Here is a 24,594-nt window from a genome sequence, read left to right as displayed (position 1 = left end):
TCCAAACCAAGAGCATTATAGCCCTTGTTGAAGCATTATAATCAGCATTACAGGGTAGTTTTTTGGAGCATTATGATCAGCATTATACGAACATTTTCGGAGCATTATTCGGGGAATTCACCCCTCGATCATCAGTTGAGCTTGACTAGGCTGAGGAAGATTGTGCCTGAAGACAGGGGCGTCGGAAGGTATTTTAGTGTGGTACGGTCAGCCATCTAAAGTACATTTCACTCGTGGGGAGAGGGGTGGCTGAGCCGAAAATTTTGGAAATTTAGATCCCAGATCAGTGTATTTATAGTATTTTATTCATTCACAGGGTACCTGGGGAAAAAAGTGGTACGGTCAATACCGTAGTGACCGCACCGTGTCCGACGCCCCTGGAAGAGCACCACTTATACTTATAAGTTATAATAATTATAGTTCTCTCCAGGCACAAACATCACCAGGGATACAAACATACTTACAGAGACGCTCCGTTTCTAGCGCGACACACACCTGGAGAACAGCAGATAGCAGCTGGAGTCAGTTTCGTTTATGGAGGTGCTGAACAGTGAACAAGCGCTGAGGACCATTGGCCATTCACAGCGCTGAGGACCATTGGCCATTCACAGCGCTGTTGCCTCCAAACCATCTAATTCGCAAGCCTGGGCTTGTTTTCTTGAAACCAATCATGTACATGTACATGTACATGTACGTATCGTATACCAGTCTACAGTACTGGTGCTGCTGCGCCGCGCTGTGGAGTACACTATTCACTCTGTTGCCACTTCAAAATAAACCCCAAAGCCAAAATAGGCAAAATTAATAATGACATCCGCCTCGTTGTGCTATGCTGTCATCATTATCCATGTACAGACATTATGTACAGTGTATTTATTCATTTATTTATTTATTTATTACAGCATCTCATAGCACAGAGCACCGGCCAATACAAAGAGAGAGGGTGTTAGCCAACCACGGCAAGGAATCATTTTTACAGTGTACATGTATGTACATGTATAAAAAAATATAACACTATGATGACGGCATCGATCAGTGACAGTTAGGGGTGTGCGGATAATGCTCGAAATACAGTGAAATTGGCAGAACCATACAAACCTTATGGCGGGCAATTCCCGGCGAATTCTGCTCCATTTCTTTATCCACATACCAAACATGCATGAAACCTACCAGAAAAAGTACCGAATTCAGCCAATTTTTCTGCCGGCCTTATCCGCATAGCGTGCATAGTGACAGTGGTCATGACTACCACACATACATGTACCGGTACCGCGGTACATCTAACCAGATAACCATGATAACACACTGCCAAAAATGGTGAATGACGATTATGTGCAGCATGCTAGCACGCTGCTGCTGTGGCCCAGTGTGGGCATGCAGTGTGGTGCCAGTGGCCATGGTGGCAGTGCATACAGACTGCACTAGCACAATCATGGTACATACTTGCGACATAGTGGGCACGCAGATCTACGTTCTGAACCGAATACCATGAATACGGGAAAGACATGTCGAAGGTGTGAATACAATCATACAAGCGACACTGACTGTTCAAGTGCAAGTGACGTCTGCACACTACACGACTCACGAGGGTCAACATCACCAGATCACCCTACTCGTTCTCCCCGGTCACCATGCATGCTCTACTGAGTGACAGTACTGTTTTTACCTCAACCATGCCCATATGCATGACTGACTGCCGTACTGCAAAACTGCATGCAGTGACCATTGGCATTGGCATTTGTGCACTCGCAGCTGACATGATTTTCTGGGGCGAAAATAATCTTCATGCAGCTTTCTTTTACATCACCTCCGACTGCGGAGTCGAGTAGTCGTAAAGTCGTTGACTTCGAGGACGATTGTGGAGAAGAACAGTGTTGTTAGTTTTCAGAAGTCCTCAGCCGGTGTGGGCAGCTGTAGCTCCAAACAGCAGCACAGAAGGTAGCCAAGTAACGTTAGTTTTTGAACGTATGGGGTGCGCTACTGAGTGTCCCTGTAGCGTTTGCTCGTAGGAGGCGGCAAAAAAATAGGATCGCAAACGCGCGGTGCGCGCTACGGAGTGTGCGGTGCAGGGTCGGTTCTTTCAAACTCTCTGTGTTCCATATCTGCTTGGCTTGGGTCGTTGAAATGCCAACTCCAGGCCTTGCAGGAAGACGAGCCAGCTCGCAACCTGTCATGGAGCCCCCTCAACTGGAAAAATCCGTATCCAACAGTGTTTTGGACGTAGATTTGGAGTCTAGGAAAGACAAGATCAAGGCTGAGATCCGCAAGGAGTTGAAAATCAAAGAGGGAGCTGATAACTTGGCTAAAGTTGCCAAAGATGCCAAACAACGTCGATCGGTTACAGCAATCCTGAAAACTTGCCAGCTGAAGATTTCTAAACTGCAAGATGAATTGGAGAGACTCAATACGGTTATTGCCGACTCAGTTGGTGAGTGGATGCCTTCAGTAACACCTTTTATTGCTTATTGTGCGTTCTTCTGGGATGTTTGTGTCCTTTCAAATCGCAACGTTGTCCTTTGAACACGTATTGTAATCAGTCAGTTGTCAACATATTATTTGGTATGTACGGAGGGCCTTTTCTCTCCCCGGTCTCTGGGTTAGGCCGGCACTACCCCGGTGTTCTTGGCCATCTCGTTTGTGATCCTCGCATTCCAGTCGATTTTTTGCTCAAGAGAGGCAGGTTGAGAAGATGTGTTGGATCTTCAGAAGTTCTTGTTTTGAGATCCATTTCCGCCCTTCCCATTCCCTTGCATTTTGAAGGGACTGTATTTGGCCAGTGCGTAAAGCAAACGTCTCCCCTTTCGTCATTCACACCAGCATGCACATTTCTGTTACTAATAATCATGTTTTCTGTCAAAGGCTCGCGCTCGGCATTGGTCTGACTGTTGCTTCGACCTCTTGCAGTGCAGAGTTGACAGGATGCTTCCCTTGTTCGTTCTTTTTTTCCTTTGTTCATGTGATCCGGTTTTTGAGTGCCTCGTTTGCTTCATTGCGCTCTGTTCCCAGTTTGAAAGGCGTGTACGCTGCTCGTACTTCCAATCGCATGTTGAATGGCCGACACAGCAAAAGATTCGCTGTTGGTTACTGCTTCAGAACGGCGAGTTTGCTGACTTTAGCGCAATACAGTCACATTCACAATCGTTCAATTATTTTGACGGCTTCTGATCTGGCTGTTCTGCTGCTAGGAAAAAATAAAAATATTCTTGGTAGATGTACGACATGTCGACATACACCGACGTCTGGTGCATGTACAACACAACACCTCGTACGATCGATATTCATAACAGGTCGCGCAATCGTGCGCGTGATAAGTCCAGTCTGTTCGTCCCGCTACTCGATATGAAACCATAATGGGTGGATCGAAATGAGAGTATCAATAAATTCAATTTATTTTTACAGAAAGATTTGACACAACTCCACCCAGCTGCCACTGGCTCGACTGTGCTTGACTGTCTGTGACTTGCTACACAGTTTCATGTTCTACTGTTGACCCTGCTATAGCCCATACTATAGAGTATAGTTCAGAGTTGTAGTGTTTGAACTCGCTGCACCCATATCTCTGTGCAGACTGGTTGTATTCCTTATCATCTTCGCTCACTGCGAGATAATTTCCTGTCCTGTCCTGTCAGCGGCTTGAGATGGGACACTTGGTGTGTTCACTTCGAATGTGACAAATGATGCATCCTGTTGCAGTATGGGCAGTAGAGTATTGGGTGTGCATGTGCATGGCGAATCTAATCATCTTTATGTTCTGTAGCACATGTACCTGTTGTCATTGAACTTCGTTTTTGACCTGCTGTTGACTACTTCAACCAGACTTGATTTCAAATGCAGGCACTGTGTCTGGGGTATTGCAGGTAGTTCATAAACAAAGGACTGGGCCATCTGTCATGGAAAAGAGTTTATGGACTGATGTTCACCCTTATGTATCTACATGACATTAGCTGTAACCTAGAGTCCAGAACACCCCAGGTTGTGCAACTGTACATAACTTTCTGCATGGCGATTCGTCACAGCTGAGTACAAACTTCTTACATCGTAGTGCGTGCTACTACACAAAGGCGAGTACAACAATCACACTTTGTGCGCCGGCCAATCACAGATGTGCCTGAAAAGTCATACATCCTGCCACATATTATGACCTGATTACCCTGGCACGATATTTTCGCCTTTCACTGCGATATAATCTAACGCATACTTGCACACTCTGGGGATCTTCTTTTGCTATAAGCAACGTACATTGGTATTTGTACGCTAAATATAGCCCAAAGGCGCGGTGTTTATGGAAGTTTATGCACCGTTATAAACGGTTAAAACCGTGATCGTGCCGTTTTCCACCCAGGCACACACACACGAACATAAATGAGCGCCTATGTGAACTCACTGGAGGTGCCATGTTCTGTAGCCTGGTACACTCCTCTTTGAAGAATTGCGCATAGTCATGGGATGCCTTCCTAGCCCTACGTCGAATTTGTGTCAGCTTTGAAGTTCGTTGATAGTGTGTGTGTGTGTGTGTGTGTGTGTGTGTGTGTGTGTGTGTGTGCGCGCGCGCGTATGTGTGTGTGTGTCTGTGTGTTTGACTGCATGCTTCCAAAATTTAACTGTCCCTGTTGGTTTCCTGTGTGTGTATGTGTGTCATTTGTCCCCTTAGCGCCAGACGAAAATGACGGCAGCGGCGTTGTTCCCTCCACGTCGTTATCTGAGCAGGAACAGGAGCACATGACCGCACCGCAGGTTGCGCGCCTCGAGCTGTTAGAAAAGCAGATGACAGTGGAGCTGAAGGTGCGTGATGGGTCGGAGAACATGCTTCGCACGCTTGGCGGTGGCGGCAAGGAGCAGGACAAGATTCGCAATCAGACAATACAGGTAACGTTACGCTGCATGTTGAATGTTGGTGTGTATTAGCATTAGTAGCGACGGCATCTTTCCCTCAAGCCAATGAGCATCAAATTGTTTTATTGTATTTTTAAAGATGTTTCGGAGTCCACAAAGGACGAAACAGTTCTGTCCGCAGATTGAGTAAAGATGTTTCTGTATAGACAGACATACATGCAAAACATGCAGGTCTTGTACCCATGTTTTTTGGTCTGTGTTAGCGAGACTACATGACCCCAGGAGTGTGCAACTGCCTGCACAACCTCTATACACTGCTGCGGCGGTAAAACATCACAACACGCTACATGATTCGAAAGGTTGCGCTGGCAAGGTGCAAAGTGAGATTTGAACCCAGTGCAGAGTTGCATACAACCCTGCATCTTTCATGCACTGGGTGCAAATCATTGTACGAGTTTGTCGTAAAATACCTTCTCTTTACTCCTCCTATCATCGATTTTACTCTCCAGGATTGTGTTTGTTTTTGCTGTGTCCCGACCTTTGCAGGTGCTCGCAAATAGCAAGCAGAAGATTGAAGTGTTGCGCATGAAGATCCTACAGGAGAAGATGCTTGCTCAGCGCAAGATTGACGGCACGGCGGAGAAGAGCGATGAGATGGAGAACAGCTACATGGCATCGTCGAAGGACTGGGAGCAGTTCCTGGACTATCGCATTGATGTCGAGCGTCGCCTGATATCTGGCTGTGAGAACATGCTAAGGATGACCACAACTGACAAGAAGGCCATCAGCATGGTAAGGTGGTGATAGTTGCTGTCTGGAACACGTGTGTGTCTGTGTGTGTGTATGTGTATGTGAGTGCACGTCTGTGTACATGTCTGTGCAGGTGGGTGGTCACGTTAGTGTGTATGTCTACAGGTGATTAGGTGCATTCCGTAGTGGTATTGACTTAGGCCCCGGTCACACCGAAACAAGCCACTTTGGGCGTGTTATCGCTGGCGCTCAGCTGGCTTGCGTGGTCCCTGTGACGTGGTCACACCAGACCTTGAGTGCAAAGCTTGAATGGCTTGTTTTTCTTACCCGCCAAATTTTGTATATCTCGAAACACACCAATGTTTGCAAGAAGCGGAAAGCAGAACGTTCACGATCTAAAACTGTACTTGTTCTAGTGTTCAGTTTTGATGAAGAAGCAAAGGAAGCCCGGATTCTGAATTGCGAAGTCGTGCTCTTTTTATTTGTTCGGTATGCATGGACGCGATGGTTCGGGTGGTGTTTCCTGATGTCGAGCTTTCTGCCCCGCCGGTTGCCGTTCTTCAACTCAGTTGCAATCCACTCACTTCTTCGTACCCGGCTTTCTTCAGGAATTCGGTCGTGAGTGTGGTGCCTTGTCTTGGCCTCAAACCACAGCTCCAACAATCTACGCAGCAGTCTAGAGGCACAGCGGCAGAAATCCATGGTCGTCGGACAAAATCCAAATCAAACTGAATACAGTGTAGTTGGATAGACAGACTCACGGTCAAAACCAAAGGCACAGGGATAGCACGGTTCCACGGACACAAGAAAGAACATCAATATCAGTTCATCATGTCAACTAGCTACATGGTGTGCTCCAAGCGCACTCAAATTATTTTTTGAATTTCGGCTTTCAGCCGCTTGTACAAGCTTTGGCTGAAACAAGCCGAAAAAAACGGCTGAGAGTCAGCCACGGCTGAAAGTCGCTTGTAGGACATTTTTCAGCCATTTCCATGGTAATAGTGACGTAAACAAGCGCTTTTTTCGGCTGAACGGCTGAATCGAGCTCGGTGTGACCGCGGCCGTAGCTGAGACTATTCATTCCGGTATGGGTCTGATCCTGGTAGATTTGTGTCTGCTTTGCCTGCTGGTTGCAATAATGTGCCCTTGTCCTTGCCTTTCTTTGCTTACCAATGGGTGTGTGCTGCACAAGTTATTGTTTCATTGTGTGTTGTTGCTGCTGCTGCATTGTAGACTCAACAGCAGCTGTCAGATGGAAGGCGAAGGCTTGATCTGCTCGAGACTGCCTTGGAACTCTCCGTCCGATCGGTAGGTTTGATGTTTGTTTCGTTACGCTGGAACACAACGGAGTTTTCACATGGGGGTTTGAACTGACTTTTGGTTGTCATCGATTCATGCACCTTTTTAGTTCTGAGCCTCTGTGTGTGTACGTGTGTGTGTACGTGTGTGTGTGTGTGTGTTCGTGTGTGTGTTCGTGTGTGTGTTCTCTGCTCTGGTGGAGGACGGTTGTACTTTTTCGGGCTCTTGTTTCTGGCCTCCTTCCGTGCTTGTTCTCGCCGTTGTGGACGGCCTGGGGACACCCCAGCCATCCAGGCCAACAGTGCCTGAGGTGGGGTATTCACCGACAGGAGACTTGGTCGGATAGTTACGATGCCGACACTCTCCTCGTCGCCCCCACCTCAGAGTCCTTCGCGAGGCCTTGCAAGCCCGCGAGTGGAGCAAACTACCGCACGAAGACGACAACTTGGAACGACTCTGAGCATTGGCTCATGGAATGTTTGCTCTGTTGTGGAGAGTGATGGACCAGTTCGAGCGGCCGCCGTAAGAGGAATCGTTTCCGACGATAAGAAAATCTTTCAAATAGCTGAACATCTTGACAATGTGTGTGTTCTCTGCTCTGGTGGAGGACGGTTGTACTTTTTCGGGCTCTTGTTTCTGGCCTCCGTACGTGCTTGTTCTCGCCGTTGTGGACGGCCTGGGGTGTCCCCAGCCATCCAGGCCAACAGTGCCTGAGGTGGGGTATTCACCGACAGGAGACTTGGTCTGATAGTTACGATGCCGACACTCTCCTCGTCGCCCCCACCTCGGAGTCCTTCGCGAGGCTTTGCAAGCCCGCGAGTGGAGCAAACTACCGCACGAAGACGACGACTTGGAACGACTCTGAGCGTTGGCTCATGGAATGTTCACTCTGTTGTGGAGAGTGATGGACCAGTTCTAGCGGCAGCCGTGAGAGGAATCGTTTCCGATGATAAGCCAGATCCATAGCTGCTGGAGATGGCTCTCTCGAACATGGTCCCGCTCGTCGTTCTATATTGTCGGCCCCGTAAGGGGACACGTGACCGTAATGGCAGTGTTTACCAGGACCAGGTGTGTGTGTGTGTGTGTGTGTGTGTGTGTGTGTGTGTGTGTGTGTGTGTGTGTCCCATATGGTGCAGTGGTATGTGCAGCGATTTCCAATCGATAGATTGCGGGTTCGATTCCCGACGATTATGGTCACACACGTCTTTCTTCTCTTTCTCAGACTCTTCCTGACTTTTCTTTCATTCTCCTGGGTGGTTACCAACAGCCAGTGCATGCCGGAGTATGTGGTGTGATGTGTGTGCGGGGGGAAAAAAATGAAAAGACCAAAAATAGGGATTTACTGGCCAGAAAATGTCACTCCAAATAGCTGTATGGTGTAGACCAGGCTGAATAGTGATGGTCAATTCCTCAGCCTTGCAAGCTGTTGAATTGTGTAATCCCAGCACAAGTTGCTATGGCTTCTGCCGTAGCATTGCTATCATCGCCTCCGGCGATGGGCCTCAAAGGTGTGTGTGTGTGTGCAATCACACATGCACTTGAGGGAGGCGATATACTGGTTTTTTCGCATCCGATTGTCAATGCGCACATAATGTACTTCTATTTTGAATATTCGTATTTAGCTATTTTGTCATTTGTGTTGTATTCCTCGTCTTGTTTTGCTTTTGCAGCGACCCGCAGCTGAGGCAGAAGCATCTTCATCCAGCACGGCTGAGTCACCAACGGAAAAGTTTGCCCAGGTGGCTGGTCGCAATGCACCGCTCTACCCTTGGCCCATGCCTGTGCCTGTCACTGGTTCAGTTCTGATCACGCTGAGCGGTGTGGAGGACTTGTGCTCTGAGCACTGTAGCGGTACAACCACCACACTCTCACTCAAGACCCTGCCGAAGAGAGGTTCCTCTGTCGAAACACACGGTATGTCTATCCGCTCTTGGTTCTGATCTCGTTCCTGCAGTCAGTGTGGTGGCTGCTATAAATTGTGATGTTTCTCTTTATATGTGTGCATGGATATGCGTCATCGGTTGCACCTACTATAGTGACTCAGAATGTATGTTGAATGTAGACAGCGGAATTCAAGCATTGACTTTTTTAATCCTGCTCTTCACTACTTGTGCGTCCTTAGCCTCATGCTTGGTATGTCGTCAGCCTGCATTGTTGAGACCTTTTTCCCCTACTATTTGTGTATGTGTGTGTGCTTGTGCATGTGCATACCTGTTTGCCCGTGTAGGTACCAATGATGTCAAGGCCATCCTGCGAGTGGATAGCAACGAGCTTGCAACCACTACCTGGAAGCCAATGGACGTGTCGTGCTGGCAGACTGCATTCCGCATTCAAGTCACTAAGGTACGCGGCACTCTGCTATTTTATTTGAATGGCACCTCTGCATTGCCCATGGCTGCAGCCTTTTTGCAACTTGTCCCATATTTAGCAGTAAAGCCAGCTCTAGTGCACCTGTAGGTAGGACTGTACCCAATCCATGACCTTTTGTGCGGAGCTGGTGACATACGAGTTCTGTGTGCGGCTAAAGTGGACTTGCCCCACGAAGCCAAACGGCGGGAAGATTACGCGTAGCTCACATTGTGAAACATGTGGCTATCCGACACTCCGCTATGCCTTGCTTTTCTCTCTGGCTTCCGCTCTCTCTCTTTGTGTCTTACACATGCGCCCGAGCGTGCACACACACTCAGACATGCCCATCGCGGAAGCGATGATAGCGAACAGTTTTTTCAGGCATAGCAACTTGTGCTGGGATTATGCCATTCAACAGCGTGCAAGGCTGATGAATTGACCGCTACTGTTTTTAGCCTGGTCTACACCACACAGCTGGCTGATTGTGCGATTGCACACACCGCATACACACACACACACACACACACACACACACACACACACACACACACACACACACACACACTTGCAAATGCATGCGAGTTGGGCTTATGATGGTGTTGCTGGTGCCACGGGCAATTGCGGTGACCGTGCTTTCTGGTGTGTGTGTTATCCTGTGTAGGCACGTGAAATCGAGATTCTGCTTTTCCGACACGACCGGCAAAACCTTGTCGGTCTGGTGTACGTCAAGCTGGACGAGTATCTTCACATGAACCGCTTTGAACAGCAGCTGCGTGTCATCCCACAAGGTCACCTGCACTGTGAGGTAAGTACAAGATTGACGCTACCCAGATTCACAGACCTGCTACTGGAAATCTGCGCACAGAACGAGAAAAATTGGCGGCAACTTGTCCATTTGTGGATGGATATCGAATTGGCTTTGCATTTTGGTTCACATGCACTTGTCATGCGTATCGGCTTGTACTGCGATCAGAGCCGGGGTTGCTGTCTGTCATGCCAAGGGGCCTTTCCTTTTCTTTGTCATGCCGTTGATCGTAGCCAACCATCTGTGTCTACGTTGCTTACCGATTCTATTCCGAATCCAGACTCTCATGACTGGACTGAAACTAATCCACCGTTGTCTTGTGCTCTGCTTAGATTCAATACGAGCCTCCAGAGTCTGGTGTACGCAAGGTCAACTTGAAGAGAGGCCGCATCTTCAAGAGGAAGGGAGAAGGTCAGTGCGAGGCCAGCTTTGTATTCTACTCTTTGCTTTGCAATGTGCTACTGTCCAGCATATTTGTTCTCTAATGTTGTTGGCTGCCTAACTTTGGTCTGTGCTGTGCTCATGTGACTTGATCACCTAACTTCTATGGTAGGGATGTCAGCGAACGCACTGCGCAGGCCTCTGCGCATGCATTGCGTCATCGATTTTTTGAACGTGATCGCGGCCGACAGAGAAAACATGGCCGCGGTCTGTTTGCACCGCTGGGAGTCGTAAAATTACTGTTCTTCTGTCCCCGCGACCATTCAAATCATACGCGAGACGAAGGACCCACGTACTCACCACGTTCTCCCCGGTCGATTTCTCTAAAAGTTTGCACATCGTGAAACACCAGTATGAGAGGTGTTCAGGCCAAATTTCAAGAGATTTCCCTGGTTGGATCGTTCCAAAATCGGACTTGCATTTCTCGCTCGCGGCCATTTCTTGCCCGATGGAAGCGCCCTGCCCTGGTGAGTAACCAGAATCGCGCTTGGTAGAGAGTTGCTGCAATCAGCTCCCTGATGTCTTCCCTGCCATTGTCAGAAGCGATGGACCATGAATTTGTTTGAGAGTCTCTGGATGCTACTATTCCTCAGCCTAGTTTTCAGCCATTCCGTGCATCTTCTTCACACGATTTATTTTGCAAAAAAATGAAAGTGTTCATGAGTTTTCTTGTCGGCCGCGCGTAGATGGGCCAGGCTGACCTGCGCAGATGGGCTGCGCAGTGCGTTCGCTGATATCCCTATCTATGGTCTATGGTGTGTTCATGGCATGTTTTTGACTCAGGTTTCCAGAGAGCTGCGGATCTCAACACCAACGTGGCGTTATGGACAAGAATGTTCTTCACGCCCTCGTCCGGAACCATCAACAAATCTGTGGGCGGCGGTTCCAAGAACAACCGTGATCTCACTTCACCAATAGCAGGACGCAAGGAGGATAAGAAGTCCAAGGAGGGCAGTGAGAGTGACAAGAACGCGGTAAGGTTTAACTACGTGAGCATGTGCACTAAACAGCATGGCTTTATGTCAGTTTGTTGCGTGGTCCATGGCAATAACCATCGTCAAGAGTACATAACCCCCAAGCGTGTGCAACCGCCTGCACAACCTCTACAGCATACAGTGCTGCGACGGCAGAACTTCGCATCACGGGACATGGTTCAAAAGGTTACGTTGGCAAACAGTGCAAAGTGACCACCAGAGAGTTGAACCCAAAGCAGGGTTATGTACACCCCCGCATCTATCATCAAGAGCACATAACCCCAAGATTGTGCAACTCCTTTTATGGGGTGTGTGGCGGCAGAACTTCTCATCATGTGACGAACCTGTACACATTATCTGCACCCTGTGCATTACCCTGCTTTGGGTTCATGTTCAGTTCTCTTGTGGGCACTCTGCACTGTTTGCCAGCGTATCCTTTTGAACCATTGCCCGTGACGTGAAGTTCTGCCATCGCAGCACTGTGTAAAGAGTGTGCAATTGCCTGCACAAGCTTTATGAGCATTATGCACGCTGGACAGATGCACGAAATTCCATAGAATCTCGTAGACCCGGTTGGATGTTGAATGTGCAGGACCCTATTGTGTTTTCTGCTATTTCCACTGAGAAATGGGCCCTGAAGGCTTTTCATACGAAAACTTTTTTTCTGACGAAGATCTAGCTAGTCATTAGTTCTAACCAAAGTGAAGAAGCTGGAAAAGCGTTTGTTTGCCATTAATTATGAGGCTAAAATTGTTCAAATGCGCATGCAGAGCACACAATGAACACCCAACCGGCTCTGTACAAACCTACGATCCTAGTGCAGAACTTTGTGCATCTGTACAACGTGCATGAGGTCCATACGGTGCTGCGACGGCAGAACTTTGCATCGCATGATATGGTTCAACGGTTATGCTGGCAAACAGTGCAAAGTGACCACAAGAGAGTTGAAACCGAAGCAGGGTTGCGTACAAGCCTGTATCTATCATGCACAGGGTGCAAATAATGTGTACACGTTCGTCGCGTGATGTGAAGTTCTGCCGTCGTAGAGACGTAGACCCCATAGCTGGAGTTGTGCACTTCTGGGGGTTATGTACTCTTGCTATCATGCGCAGGATGTAAAGTATGTGTACGGATTTGTCGCGTGGTGTGATGTTCTGCCACCGCAGACCCCATAGCCGCTGCTGCACACTCTTGGGGTTATGTAATCTTACCATCATGGATGCTGGTACCCGTGGTGATGATGATGATCAGATGTACCTTGCCTTATGCATGATGATGATCAGATGTACCTAGCCTTATGCATGATGATGATCAGATGTACCTTGCCTTATGCATGATGATGATCAGATGTACCTTGCCTTATGCATGATGATGATCAGATGTACCTTGCCTTATGCATGATGATGATCAGATGTACCTTGCCTTATGCATGATGATGATCAGATGTACCTTGCCTTATGCATGATGATGACTGTGTACTGAGAACAAACATGGCTGACCGCCTCTAACCTACTAACAATCTAACTCTGTGTGTATGTGCCAATCTCGCGATATTCCACCTACTCGTGGACAGTAGCTCTTTGAACACTATGGTGGAGATTTGTGACGTCAGTTTTGATTCTGACTAATGTTGCTTGTGACAAAGGTTCCAATGGTATTCATTTCGAATTCCAACGAACGAATGTTCGAATCAAACAAACCTCCGCGTACAAAGAATCATTTGCTTGGGGGCTCCTTGTCATAATATGCCATCTATTTTCGATTCCTGACTTATGCTACTGTTGAGGTCATTGTATGGATAACGCGTGTGTGCGCGTGTGTATGTGTAGGGAGAGAGAGAGAGAGAGAGAGAGAGAGAGAGAGAGAGAGAGAGAGAGAGAGAGAGAGAGAGAGAGAGAGAGAGAGAGAGAGAGAGAGGGGGAGAGAGAGAGAGAGAGAGAGAGAGAGAGAGAGAGAGAGAGAGAGAGAGAGAGAGAGAGAGAGGGGGAGAGAGAGAGAGAGAGAGAGAGAGTGAGAGAGAGAGAGAGAGAGAAGAGAGAGAGAGAGGAGAAGGCCATCCTCAAGCCATATATCATATCTCACGTTGCCATTGTCACGTTGTTGCCTTTCACAGTCGCATGTCGTCAGCTCGGACGAAGCACCTGTTTTTGCCGAGACTGGTGGCGTAGCCGACAAGTTTGAAGAGAGATGATGGAGCTAATGCGCTCTGCCAGCCAACGTAACCTTCAGAGACCGCTCATGAATAAGACTGTCGGCAGCAGCTCTGGATCAACCAGTGGGGCTGGTACGGCAGAGAATCTTAACGGCTTTTCAGAAGCTGCAAGCAGTATTCCGCTGCCTCCACCACCACCTCCATTGCCACCGCCAGCTCGGGCGCCGTCACCAGATCAAAGCGGCCTGTCACGCGAGATGAAGGTCATTGCGTGTTCTTTTTGCACTCACTCACTGCCCTCTAGTTTGTCCTGCCGCATGTGTTATGTTGCAGTACCTCTTGGTCAGATGATATGGGCTTGTCGGGGGGGGGGGGGGGGGGGGTGACTTTGCTGCTGCTGCAGACATACCAAGTTGGTGGCTTTCTAAGATGGGAATTCTTCCTCACAGTGATAGTTTTGATGCAGGGCAGGACATTTAGATTTCGCTTTTAGAACTTGCAAATAAAGGCCGGTTCATACTTCATTTCGCACACGGGAAAGTCATGCGCGACCATCGCGCGATGGCTTTCCCGGACGCGAAATAGTTGAGCTCAGATCAACTTTTTTTGCGACGCGTTTCCCGTACGCGAAATGAAGTATGAATCGGCCTTAAGAGTAGCCCCTAATGTGACTAATATTGTAATCGCTCTTCGCATGGTCGGCCATGTCTAACTTCTGACAACATAACTTGCTAAACTGCTAACTGCCTAACTCTTCGGTATTGTGTTTCTGTGCATGGCTTGTGTGTGATGGACCAATACCTGGTCATATGTTTGTGCTGTGTGTCCTAGTTGACTCATTTTGCATTTGCTTGGCATGTTCAATTCTAGGATGCCCTCCGACTATTCACGCAGGCTGCAACACCGGCCGAGCCTTCGCAGAACCAATCGGTATCCGATGAGACGTAAGTGTCCCCTTGTGCTCTCGCTATCTCTCAAGTCAGTGTATTTTGCCCTTATCAATCTGTTGAAGACGATTACAATGACATGTAGTGAAACTATTGCCTCAAACACTCACGAGAGTAGAGTGAGTGCTGCAAGTGCTTGGTAAACATGCGTAGTAGGAGAAGAGTGTACTTGTCGGAGTATAGCATCACCACACTTCACCCATTCTCTTTTAGGACGCTGTCACACTGCACAGCGTTCAGCCATTCAGCCACAGGCACGCGGCATTTTCGATGGCAATGACTGCCTTCCACTCTTTTTCTGCTGAGCATCATCTAGTCCAAAAAGGTCCCACCGCATCCTGCCAGGTGCATTCATCCGCAACCTGAGTATCTTGATCGTGTTTTCATTGAACTTTTATCAGTCGCCCATTTTCTCAAGCTGACGGGGTTTTTTGGGGGGGGGGGGTGTTTTCAAGCCCTTTCGATGTCACTGGCCTTTCTAGACCGTCTAGTGTTGCTTGCATTCAGCTGCCAGAGAGAAATCATGGTGTGAGGCTGAAATTGTTCTCTCAAGACGAACATTTTGAAGAAATTTTTAATCGTCGTCAGCGCAGGAAACCTGAACTATAATTTTTTTTCTGCCAAGCATACCTGGTGATTGAAGGTCATATTGATGAAGGTCTTGACCCCACGGGATCCATTTCTGAGAGAAATAATCCGACTTTTGAAAACATATACGTCATTCATCCATTCATTCATTTAGCAGGTGCTGGGAATGCAGTGTGACCAGACGATCAGCTGAATGGCGGTGGCAGTGCACAAATCGTTTTGGCTCATCAGCCAGCAGGAGGCTTGTGCGGTGTGGCCGCTATCTTACTAGGTGTTCTTGGTAACGTTGGGTTTAAATACTTGCATTGCGGCATATTTTCTCCTCTCTACTCTTGCTTGTGTAGTCCAACGGAAACGCGCCACGGCTCATCGAGTGCTGCTACGTCGTCGTCGGTCTCGTCAATGTCCGCCATTCCCGCGCCTTCCGGCAACTACTTCACCGTCAATGACTTCCAGTGCATGTCTGTGCTTGGTCGTGGGCATTTTGGAAAGGTACTGGCTCCCTTCTTGTGTCCGCTTGTATTGTATTACCCGAGAGTGCGTGTGTGTGTGTGACCAGATGTGTATTGTAGGTCAATTCCCCTTGGCGTCGCAAGTTATGTGGATTAGGCATGTATGTGGCGCAAGTCTTGATCTGTTTTCATTCAGATCTTGTCCGCTGTCGCTGCTATAAGAGAAAATCAGTGGGTGTACATTCATTGCACTTGCAGATCTGCATGCTTCTTTTGCGACGGGCGCACATGGTGTGTGTGTGTGTGTGTTCTGGACTGGTGTATTGAGTTAGGACTTGCTGTACTGCAGACGTCATATTGAACTAGAGCTAGTCTCTCTCTCTCTCTCCCTCTCTCTCTCTCTCCCTCTCTCTCTCTCTCTCTCTCTCTCTCTCTCTCTCTCTCTCTCTCTCTCTCTCTCTCTGTGTCTCTCTCTCTCTCTCTCTCTCTCTCTCTCTCTCTCTCTCTCTCTCTCTCTCGTTTTGACGTGTTTGTTTATTCGTTTTCTCACTTCAGGTCATGTTGGCACAGAGTGTGAAAAACCCGAACACACCTGTCGTAGCTATCAAGGCCATGAAGAAGGGTGACATCCTGGCCCGTGATGAAGTAGAAAGGTAATCTATCTGTGCAGATGTAGTGCTGACGACATTGGTCTTACTGAGGATCGCATCAGATCTTCATGCTTGGTCGTTGTTATTCACTCATTCAGATTTGTCTTCTATGGTCTGCGCCGGCTATAAAAGAGATCGGTTTTGGGGGATATGTACACGTATATCGGATGTTGTGATTGGATCTTGAAACAGCACAATCATTATCATATGCACTCGTTGTATCGGATATAATATCGTCAAGGTAACATAACCCCCCAGAGTGCGCAACTTCACTTATCAGATCTGGGACGGCGACATCCGTGTTGCACGTCATAATAATGATGTCATGAGTAGGGGAAGTGTGGACTGTGTTGCACCGCGTGTCCGCGTCGACGGAATGAGGCAAGTCCGACCCAAAAATTGACGTACATCACGGATTACGCCGTCCCACAACCCCATCCCAGTTGCGCACTCTGGGGGATTATGGACTCTTGATATCGTTTGTAATAATAGAGAGGTTCCGCATAACGTAATTACGTTAGTAAAAAACGTAGTCGATCTACGGAAAGTCTTACGTAAACTGCATGCGCATCTGGGTTCCGCCATACAGAGTTTTCAAATCACGTAGCTGCCCTTGGCAACTCCGAACGCGGCAGTGTACGACCAGACCGACCTGGGGAGAGAGTCATAAATGTGTACCCCAATCCACTTACGGACCAGCTACGTTATCAGAGCCCTATCTACGTACTCTCCGTAGACAACTTTCCGTAAGTGGAGTGCAAACTCGCGAATTCACGGGTTTTCCCGCCCACTAATGTAAAGTTGCTCAACTTTACGTAGTGCGGAACCTCTCTAATATATCGGGTGTGATAGTGGCTGTGGTGCATCAGAACAAACTAAACTGGCAATCATTTCATTGGCTATATTGATTTCAGCGACAGTTCACCGATTCTTCGGACCTCTGTCGACCCTGAACTTAGGAAGATCCAAAAAAGTCCCGCGCATCCAACATGCACATGTACAAGGCATCACATGTCTGTTTAAATTTTAAAATCATATGCGTGCGCCATGAGTATGGATCTTACGTGCGTTCATATGATGTATAAGACGTCATTCAGTCATCTATAATGTGTACTCGTACATGTCCCGCCCGTGGTGATTATGCCGACTCAAGTGACATCAAGTGACAAACTCACTACGATCAACAGCTCGCGCTATAGCCGTTTTACACTGCACTTTACTTTAGACAATGATGTTGTAGATAGTTGCTGTTGTTTGGAGTCCAACATGACGTTATGCACTTTGCTCTGCTCTTCTTCATTCTTGCCATGACAGCTTGATGTCTGAAAGGAGAATATTCGAAGTGATCAATGAGGCAAAGCACCCCTTCCTCGTCAATCTCATCTCTTGTTTCCAAACACAGGTGAGTCTGGGGGGGGGTGTTGGGTTGGATGTTAGCTGCTACCTTCGTCAGTATCCCACTCCTGGTCACATCTACAGTGACTACATAGCTGACTGGAGGGCTTTGCAAATGACGTAGTCTTTGTCTGTACTGAGTGTCGAACCAGTGTTTTGTGATGCCACTTTGCTCAACACACTTCAAACACTGATGGGGGTAACCTTGCTTCGAGTCGAGGAACATGCTGCTTTGCACAATGCACTGTTAGTGGACTCTCTCTCTCTCTCTCCCTCTCTCTCTCTCTCTCTCTCTCTCTCTCCCTCTCTCTCTCTCTCTCTCTCTCTCTCTCTCCCTCTCTCTCTCTCTTCTTTGTGTACCCTGTCCCCGATCGCATCAGCTCATTGTTTAGAGTATAGGACTCTAACTACTGGTACCATGTGTGTTAACTGTGAGAGTGACGTGGATGACGGAATGTTGTAGCGTATGATTCATCGGAATGCTTGACTACAATGTGGCTGTTGCAGAATTTAACAATGGCTGTGCTGTTGCTGCTGTTGCTGTTGGTTGTTTGCTTGTTTGCTGGCAGGATCATGTTTGCTTCGTTATGGAGTATGCCTGTGGTGGTGATCTCATGATGCACATCCACGCCGACATCTTCACAGAGCCGCGTACTATGTAAGAGAAACACGCTGCACGGTAGTACTGCACCCTATGCCGCTGTGCTATAGATTAGTGCAGTAAACCAGAGCTGGCCCTGGTGCTATTTTTCCTCCGTGTTGAGTACCAGTACCCTATAGATGGCTCCACGTGTACTAAATCTCTTGAAGTGCAGTACAGACTGTACCGACATAGTGCCAAATGTACTTGGTTCTTTGGAGACAAAAAAAAGCCTGTGAAGCCTCGGCTTTTTTGTCTTGTCTCTGTGCAGATCGCGCTCATAATGGCGAGCTACGTTCTTGCCCTGTGTGTGTTTGTGTGTGTATCTGTGTGACTGTGTGTGGCATTAATTGATATCCGATTTTTTCTTGTTTTTCTCTCTCTTACAGCTTTTACGCTGGTTGTGTCGTGCTTGGTTTGGAATATCTTCATCAGAAGAGCATTGTCTATCGGTGAGTCACATTGCAATACACAGCATTGCTCAATGATCACTGCTCTACTCTTCCTAGCTCGTGAATACTCCCTAATAGGATGAGATGACTGTAAGCCTTTCGTAGTGCTTGAAGCTAAGCGAATTACATACAGTGAAACAACCTGTCTAAGGCGACCCCTCAAGGGACGAGAAAAAGTGGTCGCCTTGGCCAGGTGGTCTTCTTATCCAGGTTCAGTGAGTCACGTGACCATATCCACATGTGATACTGTCATCATTTTGATCAGTGCATCACAGTGCACACACCTATGCTACTCTAGCACGACTCATGTGCCTGGGGTCCTCAGACCTGTCAAATGTCGTGCATGCACCATGTTCATCTACACTTCCTGCACTGATGTGTAAATCTACCATGCCTGGTGCACCATGCAATGCATACATTTACATGACTAGCACTGTGCAACGCGGTCGCGGGTGGGCAGTCGCCGGTCGCGTTGAGCGAGTGGTCGCCTTATCCGAGGTGTTTTGAATGTGAATGCGTCCGTGACAAGGAAAAGTGATCGCCACGGTCGAGTGGTCGCCATTACAGGTTTTACTGTAGTAGCTTGGATGTGATGGCACACTAGTGGGCATGCGAAAAATGTCCTGGTTTCAGAAGCCAATGTTGGGATACTTAGTTCAAGTGTGTGTTGTGTACAGTCAACTTCGCTAATAACGACTGCAGATATAACGACAATTCGCGAATAACGACAGAATGTCCATGCCCAGAGCAAAGTCCCATCCAACTGTAATACATATAATGGGACTTCGGGTATAACAACACTTCGCGAATAAGGACACTTTTCTGATGCCCCGCCGAGTGTCGTTATACGCGAAGTTGACTGTACATCTTTTTTTTAAACTTGTGCGTGCTTGTGTGTGCGTCTGTGTGTGTGTGTGTGTGTGTGTGTGTGTGTGTGTGTGTGTGTGTGTGTGTGTGTGTGTGTGTGTGTGTGTGTGTATCCATGGTACTACTTTCTAGTGATCTGAAGCTGGACAACTTGCTGCTGGATCGCGACGGCTACGTCAAGGTTGCTGATTTCGGTCTCTGCAAGGAGAACATGGGCTATGGACAGCGAACTAGTACATTCTGTGGCACGCCGGAGTTTCTGGCTCCGGAGGTGTTGACGGATACATCGTACACGCGTGCTGTCGACTGGTGGGGCCTCGGTGTACTCATCTATGAAATGTTGGTCGGAGAGGTAAGCATTGCAGACGATGATGGATGGATGAGTTGGCCATCTTCTGATTTCTTTGCTCTCGCCCCTGCCAGTTACTTCTGGTCTGCTTGTACAAAGGTGATGCCACTCGACATGACATAGAGTTTGGCCGGTGCAGGCGCTCGACAGTGTCCTTTTCAAAATGTAGAGTGTTTTTGATTTGAAGTACCATTGCATACAAGAGGGTAGGGCTTTAATAATGGGAAAGGCAGGCTCATCTTCATCATGTATCTCAGACCTGGTATCTGTACATCGCGTGGGCATGGTGTGCTGTTCCTTATGTTCTGTCATCACTCATATGCTATATTCTCCAGCCAGTGGCTGTCTCTCATAGAATAGTGGACAACCTTGTTCTCTCTTGTGTGTGTGTGTGCGTGCGTGTGTGGTGTGTTTACCAACTTCCTTTTTAGTCGCCCTTCCCGGGAGACGATGAAGAAGAAGTGTTCGACTCCATTGTCAATGATGATGTGCGCTACCCACGCTTCTTATCCCAAGAGGCTGTCTCTATCATGCGTCGTCTGATGAGAAGAAACCCTGAGAAGCGTCTTGGTGCCAGTGAGGCAGATGCTGCCGATATTCGCAGACAAGCATTTTTCAGGGTAAGCCAACGGTTTCTAACCCGCTCGTTATAGGTACTTTTTTTATTTCAGTCGGTGCACTGTTCTATCAAGATGGGTTTGTTTTGTCCTGAGTGGATGTAGGTTGTAGCTTGTCTTGAACCCAACCTAATTCACCTACACATATTTTTCAGAATACAATGTACTTTAGGGTGGGGGGGGGGGGGGTCGTTCTGTCACTCAACTCTTGTCCAGAACTTTGCAGTTACTGATCTAGGCCTCTTCCAGGTCTTGTGGACATTGCATGCAAGTTTGTTTGTTGTGTGAGAAATATAGGTAATTGGCCATTGAAGGAGCCTTGAAAACTTTCTCTGTATGGGGGAAAGTATGGTATCTTCTCGACGGCAGAGCGCAGCGACAGAGGCGAGAAGTATTTTCTCGTCACAGCGGTTTTTTCTCGTGTTTTTTTCTCACAAGTGAGCAGTCATCTGATCAATTTCTTTTTACTCGTACATCTTCACATGTTCTCTAAACCGCTGCGCATGAGCACGACTGGCCAGTCGTCTTGAGGTAGCCTTTTCGACACCACGTTCTTTTTCGTCTTTCCAACAGACATTTATGAAATTTTTCTCTCACCAGCATGGCTGAGAACGCATCTGCTCCCGCTTCAGCTTCGTCCGCCACGCCAGACTGGGCAACGAACCTGATACAACTTGTCAAAGAGCAGCATGCTCTAGCAGAGAAGTCTGTCTCTGAAATGGAGGCATGCAAGAAGCAACTGGAAACTGCCAATGCGGAGTTGCATCGCCTCAAAGCAAAGCAAACAACTACTTACTCCTTTCGTAAGGAGAGCTGCAAGGAGCATCACGACTTTGTGGACCAGGTGGAGGCGAAGCTGGAGGACGCGGCCCGGACCATCCCGGATGGACCTGCCAAAACCGCCATCATGGAAGGTATGTCCTTATGCGACAAAAGGAAGAAAATTATAAAAATCGCCGACAAATATGACTGGGCCACGGCGATCCAGTACAAAGGCGAGCATGACATTGCCGACGATGACGAGGACGCGAAAAGGATCAAGAGGGCTGAGACTGAAGTGGAGAAGACCAGGCGACAGAGCCGATCAGTGAGGCCCAGTTCTAGTTTTCGTCCTCACTACGAGCCATACTCGCCGCGGAGCCCCAGGGTCCCTCCAGCTCCGCGAACCGAACAGCAGTCGTCTGCTGCCCCGTCAGCGAAAGTCGTATGCTTCGCCTGCGGAAAACCTGGCCACTGGGCCAAGCTTTGCCCAGACGCAGCCTCTGGAAACGCTAGGAGAGCTCGATGAGCCAGAGAATTATCATTTGAATCACGCGTATCCTCAATCGTATCCTCAATGTAATATTGCTGAGTTGATCTATCCTATGCATTCTGCCAATGATTTTTATTGTGAATCATCCTTGTCGTGTAATGTTGTACTCAGCGGTCGCCTTCGTAATTGTTTAAGTTTTTGGTCATCTATTGGCTGCTCGTCCTTCACATTCAATGTATTAAGTAATGGTTACTATCTACCGTTCACAACCACTCCCACACCCTATGTTCCAAAAATCACTCAAGCTGTTTCAAACATGTATCATTTGTGTCCGAAGCTATCGTCAGCTTACACTTCTGGCCCTCCTAACCGCAATACAAATGTGCTGTTGTTTGGTGTGTAGCGAGTGTGGCTTATCGCTGTGCGAGAATGGTCCATGGCCTAGGATGTTGTGCAATTACATGTGCAATGCATTTTATTCGGAAATGTGCTGTAGTCATGGCTGAACATTCATGCCCTCCCTCAAGATCAGCAAACCTAATGTGGTCTTGTTTTCATGTGCCTGCGCACTCGCGCGCGTGTGTGTTCATTTATATGTGCACGTCCAGACGCTTGACTTCGGCAAACTACTGGCCAAGGAAATTCCACCAGCATTCAAGCCCAAGGTCCGTAATGTGCACGATGTCAGCAATTTTGATGAGGAATTCACAACAGAAAAGCCATGCCTTAGCCCACCGAGAGAACCGCGGCACTTGGACGCTAGCGATCAGGTAATGTAGCATTGATATGATTGTGTCAAGTGTGTGCTTCTTGCGGTCGCATATTTTCTTATCCGATCTACTTGAATATACGGATCGCTTCTCAGCAGGACCCCTACACTATCACACTCACATGCACACACTCACGCACGCACGCAATCTGTGCAAGTGTTTGTATGGTATGTGTGTGTGGGGGGGGGGGGGGTGTTCCCTCACATCGGAACATGTGGGTACTCTTGAATAGTGCTAACGGACAATTTTTTTCTGCTGCTTTATTGTTGAAAAGTGTTTGCCTGTGCGATACAAGCACTGTGGTACAAGCACACTGCACATTGCATAGCGCACACCAGTAACAAACTGGAAGAAGAAATTATCGTGCTGCCTAATTCCTCTTCATTTGCTCTTGTACCTTATGTGATCTTTGGCTCTTGATCAACAGTTACTATCGCTTTGTCTGTCTTGTGATCTCACACGAGTTTCTCTTTCTATATTGTGCTTCAGGCTCAGTTCACTGATTTTGACTTCAACGCTGATCAAAGTGCATAGGAAGCCATTGCTGGCTGAGATCGTCCTTCATCTGACCTGGCATGGCCTGATCCCCGAGCAAGAGGGTTGCTTGGGTGCGCGCACATCACCACTTCATCCACCTTGGAGCTTTACTGCATTCTGCTACACTGACTCTTCTCCACTGTCCGCGAAGTGCTTTTGCTGCTGCCCACCAGCACCGCTGCTGTTCATGCTACCGCTTGGAGTCCTGCCCCCTAACTGGACCTAAGCTTGTCGGAGCGCTCAGCATCTTCAGAGGAGTAGACCGCACCACGCTGTGCAATACATGTGTGTGTGTGCGCGGGTGCGCTGTGTGTCTGTGCTTCTGCTTTTGTATGTGTTCCTTTATTCTCTTTTTTTCTATTCTGGGAGGCCACTCTGTGTTGGCTACCAAGAGCCAGGCTAACTCTATATTCTCTTCTTTCTCTTTCTTCCATCCTCGGAAGTTTGGCCTGAAGCCGAGAGCTCCTGTGTCGTGCGTAACCTTCCCTAAACTTCGTTTTGTGTTTGTTTTTGTTGTTTTGTGACTGCAAACATGCGTGCGCACATGCTCACCGAGCACAACTTGAGAGAATGCATTGCATGTGTTTTGTGTGTTCAGGTGCATCACTGCACCGAGTGTGTTTTTTGTGCGTGTGTGCGTGTGTTGCTAGCTGTAGTCCATGCACCGATCACCCTGATCTGGTTGGCATCTTGCTCTCCCCCCCCCCCCCCCTTTTGTTTTGTTGAGGTTTGCTGGACATTGAGGCTGTTCAATTGTGCCTTCAGGCCACTGGGCCATTGCTCCCGCTGCTGAAAGTAACTATCTATACTTGCCGAATGTGTGTGCGTGCATGCATTCATATGTGCTTTATGTACATAATTGGCAGCGTTGTTTGTTGTTTCCCGTACCGTGTCGTCCACAAACCATGCCACAGACTCTATCATCCCTAGACCCGATATCGTACTGCTTTTGACACTCTGCTGGCACCACGTCCAGATATGTTGCGTGCCCTGTAGTGCTCACTTGTTTTGTTCAATGTCCATTCTGCCTTTATATATATCTTGCCACTATTGTCGTCCCTTGCTTCACACTTCACTTCTGATATTTTCTTCTTTCTTCACTTTATCGTCATTATCATCATCATGTTGTATAAGAGATATAGTCTATGCCATGATTATTTGTATACTGCTTCGAAAATTGTTAGTACACCTAACATAGTTTAGGGTGATGCAGCGGTGCTTTTGGAAGTATAGCAGCTACATCGATGCGAGATCCTCCTCCTGGCATGTTGCTGTGTGGTGCGTGCGTGCGTGCGCAGGACTGGTGCTTGATTGTCAGTGTGTGTGTGTGTGTGTGTGTGCTTCTGGCTAGATTAACTCTTGTGTAATCAATGGTGCTAGTGAAGCTAATATCAGATCCACTCTGATTTAGCCACCCACACTAGTAGCACGTATTACCTTCACTGGGGGCAGGGGTAACTGCAGTTGGATCCCAG

At 48.0% G+C, this 24,594-nt stretch overlaps 1 protein-coding gene across 1 annotated transcript; it reads left to right on the top strand.

The window, feature by feature from the left end:
- The first annotated feature begins 1,789 nt into the window (after positions 1-1,789).
- On the top strand, positions 1,790-24,371 carry LOC135829660 (serine/threonine-protein kinase N2-like). The gene is made up of 19 exons (XM_065342051.1): positions 1,790-2,428; positions 4,652-4,866; positions 5,380-5,625; positions 6,817-6,891; positions 8,553-8,796; positions 9,110-9,225; positions 9,893-10,036; positions 10,369-10,447; positions 11,261-11,451; positions 14,474-14,547; positions 15,483-15,630; positions 16,146-16,243; positions 17,555-17,642; positions 18,205-18,293; positions 18,665-18,727; positions 19,727-19,946; positions 20,375-20,563; positions 22,421-22,582; positions 23,072-24,371. Exons 1-19 carry the CDS (start codon positions 2,125-2,127, stop codon positions 23,114-23,116), a joined length of 2,790 nt encoding a protein of 929 aa, XP_065198123.1. The 5' UTR covers positions 1,790-2,124; the 3' UTR covers positions 23,117-24,371.
- The last annotated feature ends 223 nt before the right edge of the window (positions 24,372-24,594 follow it).

The sequence above is a fragment of the Sycon ciliatum genome, chromosome 13, assembly GCF_964019385.1.
Source record: "Sycon ciliatum chromosome 13, ocSycCili1.1, whole genome shotgun sequence".
Taxonomy (NCBI): domain Eukaryota; kingdom Metazoa; phylum Porifera; class Calcarea; order Leucosolenida; family Sycettidae; genus Sycon; species Sycon ciliatum.
The sequence above is the reverse complement of the archived record's forward strand: the minus strand, read 5'-3'. Positions and strand labels throughout refer to the sequence as shown.